The sequence below is a fragment of the Octodon degus genome, unplaced genomic scaffold (assembly GCF_000260255.1).
Source record: "Octodon degus isolate 3935 unplaced genomic scaffold, OctDeg1.0 scaffold00091, whole genome shotgun sequence".
Classification (NCBI taxonomy): domain Eukaryota; kingdom Metazoa; phylum Chordata; class Mammalia; order Rodentia; family Octodontidae; genus Octodon; species Octodon degus.
The window spans coordinates 2,834,135-2,839,333 of NW_004524667.1; the positions used below are offsets into that span (position 1 = coordinate 2,834,135).

Genomic DNA, 5,199 nt, shown 5'->3' on the forward strand with positions numbered 1-5,199 from the left:
TAGGCTGTTAAACTTAACCTCACTATCTGTCTGAATATCAAACATCTTAGGCATAACATGGAACAGATATTTTTCATCAAGTATTGATATGTTGAACTTTTAGTCTCTACAGAATATGATGAAAAACATTAAAAAATTAAAATACATTTTGAAAATAGGCATAAAGAATTATATAATTCTTATGTTTACACATAAGTCCCGAAATGTAACCATATGCAACCTTCAAGTAGGACAGTCCTGCAACATTCCTTTTCCTGTCTCCTGCCTTCATTCACCACCCCCTTCTATGCTTTAGGTTTAAATACTTTAACTCACAACTACTATAGAGACCAAACACTTATAATTGTGAAATTCTGAGCATCTGATAACTATCTTAAGATCATTGATGTTTACTTGATGAAATGACATAAGTTGAAATGACCCTAAAATAACACTCAATGCTTACCTTGCCACCAGTCATCAGAAGGCAACAGATACATAAGTTAGTCTCCCTGTGTTTCTTAGTTCACTAAGTAATTTAAATACAATTGCTAATATTAAATTGAGTGGAATATTTAAATGTAGTCCACAGTTTTTATATGTTAATACTATAAAATTTTGGTACTAAATAACAAAAGTTATGTTTTCTGTTGACTAAACCTTAAATTAATGTAATTCAGAAAGCCTTTTATACTGTTGTTTGTTTACCAAGACAGGTATTGTAAATACTATTTGAATCACTAGTAAAAACTAAATACCCTTGATAAAATTGAACTTTATATGAACAGCTGTTTATAAACATGAATCGTCTTTTTCTTCCCATTCTTACACATTAATTTACTAAGTAGAATTTAAAAGTGGTGGTAAAGTCCACTTAAACACATTAATTTTCAGAAAGCTATAAATTGTTGAATATGATGGCTATCACATGCCTCTAATCCCAGCATTCTGGGAGGCTGAGGTGGCAGGATCTCAAGTTCAAGCCTAGCCTGGTCAACTTGGTGATTTAGTGAGACTATGTCTCAAAAATAGAAAAATTAAAAAAGGACTGGAAGTGTAGCTTAATGTAAGGGTCCTGACCTTAATCTCCAGTATGAACTGTAAAAACCAAGCCAAACAAAAAGCTACAAATTGCTTGTTTCCAGCGTGAGAAACTGAGCCTATTGGGAGGCATCATCCTTATAGTCCTGTTGTCTTTTTCTTCTTGACACAATGGAATATCCATTGTGACCTTGTGTAACTTGACATGTAACCCTGGTAACTAATTATTATGCCTCCTGCCTATGTACTCAGATCTTTAAAAGCAGAAGTGAAATACCAAAACAGTATTCTTTTCTCCTCTTTTCTCACTTTTTCCCCCTGCTCAGGCATTCATTTATGAAATTCATTTGCATATCTACTCAGTAACATTTCTTGGTTACAAAGTGTGTGCCAGGTATTATAAAATTGAATAAAGGATGGGTCTCACCTTGATGGTTCTTAAAATTTAGTTTTATAACATGATACTCTGTTCTGATATGTGAATCAAAATTATTTCTTTCCTTAGGCTTGGCTTCTATATTTAAAAAGAAATGAGACTTAGATTCCCTTGTGAGGGGAGTATTCCTTTCTAGGATGATTTAAAATTACAAGCATATGGAATGCCTTCGATTCTTTTCTTTTCTTTTTTTTTTTTTCCTTAGATTCTTTTGAAGGTGGTTAGGAATATATATGAGGGGTGTTCTAAGGAATCCTTTATTATGCCTATTAGGAAGGAATTAAGTTGGTCAGAAGTATTTATCGAGAGAATTTCACAGTGTTTATAGTGGAAAGTGGGGTTTAATATTCCATAAAAGCCAATATCTATGTTTATATTTCTTTGACTTTTTTACCCCCTGAAAGATTTCAGTGATGTAATAAAACAGTGATGTGACACATGTATAAGTTCCCACCATTTAGTTGCATTATGAGGAAGAAGGGACAAAGATGGTAATTTTCACAGCAGTTTGTAAGCTGTATTCAATTATTTTGTCTATGTTCTTATAGTACTTTCAATTATTTTATTGCACTTAGAAAGATTTTTAAGAGTTTAATAGTGTACTGTGTATATAGTAGGACTACAAAAGGAAAGTAGCTTCAAAAATCTGAATATTTGTCTGATGTCAGTGGTTCTTGGTCAGAAAATTTAGTGCTAATTGAAAAGTAGTAATTTGAGTTTTAGCAGCTCCATAGATATGTAAATATCACAGTTTGTCATAAATTATGTAATTCAGTGGCTTTTAGTTTATGAATTCGGCAGTCATTGTCATTATCATTGTCCCCAGATGCAATTTAGTTTTGAATTCTGTATAAGGACATTCTGGAAAATTTGGTTTTCAATAATTAACATCCGTTTACAGAGTTTCTGTTTTGGATGCTGAAAAATTCTGCAAGTGTTGTAGAATTTAAGAGACAGGAGAGATCAAATGGAAAGCAGGAGGATTTTGTTTTAGTTTTAGATGTACACCAGCTCGGCTGGGAAATCTAAAATGGCTAAGTAAAGGACAACAGACAGGCTCCAGCTTTTATACTTTTGGTCGGGGGATTAGACTTTGGCATGGAACTTGTGGGCATGCAGGAGACAAAGGCAGTTAGTCCAGCTGTGACAGTTGTGTATCTTGGTGGCCCAGCTCAAGCATAATGAGATGTTATGGGAATAGGAGTTTAAAAGATTTCACTTGCAGGGACAAAAGTTATTGCTTCAGAGTAGATAGTGAGGGGGCCAGGGAGATAACTCAGTAGAATAAGCACAAGGGCCTGAATTCAATCCCCAGTTCCACCAAAACCAAAACCAAAACAAACAAAAAATTCCTCTTTTAGGGCTGGCCAAATAGCTCAGCAGGTTTAAGTGCCAGCAAGCAAGAGCAGGGGCTAGGGGTTCGATCCCCAGGCCTGCCATGCTGGCCCTGCCCCTGGGGCATGCTGAGAAGGCAATTGAGACTGGGCATGGTGGTGTGCACCTGTAATCCAGCTCTTGGGAGGCTGTAAAACAGGTGGATCACTATAAGTCGGATCTACTAGTAAGACCCTGAACACCCTGTAGAACCTTCCCTAAAATTTAAAAAAAAAAAGTATATAGTGAATTTATAGCATGAATATATATACTTAATACCAGTGAGTTATATGCTTAAAATATGGCTAAACTGGTAAATTTAATATTAGGTGTATTTGCCACAGTAAAAAATTTCACATCCATTTATGTGAAGTCAGAATTCATGGCTTAAAATTCATTTGAAATTCTTCCTAAGCAACACATGGGCCTAATAATTTTTTCTCAGAAACATAGTATAGCAAGATACTCTTTGCTAAAAATCATATTAATCTTTGCAGACTGAAAAGCACACATTCAAATTTTATAGGTATTTTTTATAAAAATTAAAAAGGAAAATCATCAAAAATGAAAGTAATTAGTTATGCTTTAATTATGCTGCATTTGAAAAAAACAAGATGCTAAACAATAAAGGATTATGTAAACAGATAAAACGGAAATACAACACGTATAAATGGATGAATTGTAAATATTTATGGTTGAACAGAAAACTCCCTGGACAGAGAAGCAGCACAGTAGCGCCGACTGTTGTGGGCAGAAAAGCAGGGTGACCAGAATTCAGAGACAGAAATGGTATTGCTGACAGTCAGCACGTTTGAATTAAAAATTTTCCTGATCTTAGTTTAGTATCAACGTAACTGTTTATCCTTACAATACTTTTTTTTTAGTAAGAGAGAGAATGTTTTTTAAATTGTTTTGAAAATGAACACTCTTACTTGAGGTTGTCTTCTTTCTAGGAATTGATTATGGATTAAGTTTACCTCTTGGGGAAGACTATGAACGGAAGAAACATAAATTAAAAGAAGAATTACGGCAAGATTATAGACGGTATCTTACTCAGGTAATGGGCTCTATTAATGAATTGGGTCTTAGGCTTCAGAGTTCATCTCCGAAATCTGCTTCTTTAAAGTATTAGTCATATGTATTTAGCTCTCTGTGATATCAGCAAAGTAATAAAGTTAAATGATGTATGTGACATTCATAGAGAAAAAATGGTGTTCACAGTGATGCCATAGAATATGTCCTTTTTGCGGCAGTCTAGCCTTGTGTACAGAGTGTGCTCAGCATGTGGGAGACGCTGGATTCCATTTCCAACAGTGGGGAAAAGAAAAACAGTGGTAACTGACAGACTCTAGACCTTTGGAGTGGGGAAGTGGGTTCTAATGTAAATAAGATTAATTGTGGTTATTCATGTTTTCCGTAGTTATCAATGGTTTAGTTATGATTTCTCAATCTTCCACTTCCTAAGCCACATATTAAAATGTTTATGAACTAGTGACATTTTAGATTTATGATTGTTTTATTTAACAGAACTCTTTAGAGGTATTTTAAAAATTGTGTAATAGCCAAACTAAATGTGTATTGTAAGTTTTAAAATGCAATATTCTTTGTAGTTTATACAAAAATTTTAAACAATCATGATATCTCTAGTCATACTAAGGTAGTTTTTAGTTTTTTCCTTGTTTTATACTTTTGTTAAAATGCACAAATGGTCTCTTATTTATTGTGATTTGCACCAGAGATAATGGGCTTTAACTGAATACATTTTATCTGTACTTTATTTCTCTTGGTTTTAGGGCATTACACAAGCAAAGAGAAAGGTAGGGTTGCCTGCAAAATGTTCTCCTTTAGTTTAAAAGATCTAGTAGCTTGCAGTCATTTACATTTCTATGATTGAAGCTAAATCATAGCTTTACTTGTGATTTTAAGATTTTTGAGTGGTGTCCTTTTGAATCCTTGGTTTTACCAAATTGACAGTGTACATTATAATATCCTTAATAAAATCATTACTTTAGATTTTTACTTTGCTTTTGTATTTGTTGCTTTCATGTGCATTTTTATAAATGTTTTGCAGCTGTTGTAAGTCTGTTTGTTTTAGCATGCTAGTTTTTGTTTTTCAAATCTTTTCTTCTTTTTTCTTTTTCTTTTTTTTTTTTTTTTTTTTTCTGGTAAGAGAATTGAACTCAGGACCTTGCGCTGAGCAGGCAGGAACTGTGCTGCTAAACTATATACCTCCCACATCTCTTAATCATGATAAGATTAATAGGCTAATAGAATAGTCGAAATAAGGGGCCGGGGAGATGGCTCAGTAAAATAAGTGCTTGTTTGGCAAGCACAAGGGCCTGAGTTCAATCCCTGGTTCCTCAAAAAAA

The 5,199-nt window shown here is 33.9% G+C and overlaps 1 protein-coding gene across 1 annotated transcript in view; it reads left to right on the top strand.

Annotated features, from left to right (window-relative positions):
* The window catches only part of Cspp1 (centrosome and spindle pole associated protein 1), a 161,319-nt gene that overhangs the window by 56,980 nt on the left and 99,140 nt on the right, over window positions 1–5,199 (top strand). Inside the window, exon 4 of the mRNA XM_023722388.1 lies at window positions 3,784–3,887. Coding sequence (XP_023578156.1) covers window positions 3,784–3,887 — 104 coding nt within the window. The remainder of the gene's footprint in view (window positions 1–3,783; window positions 3,888–5,199) is intronic.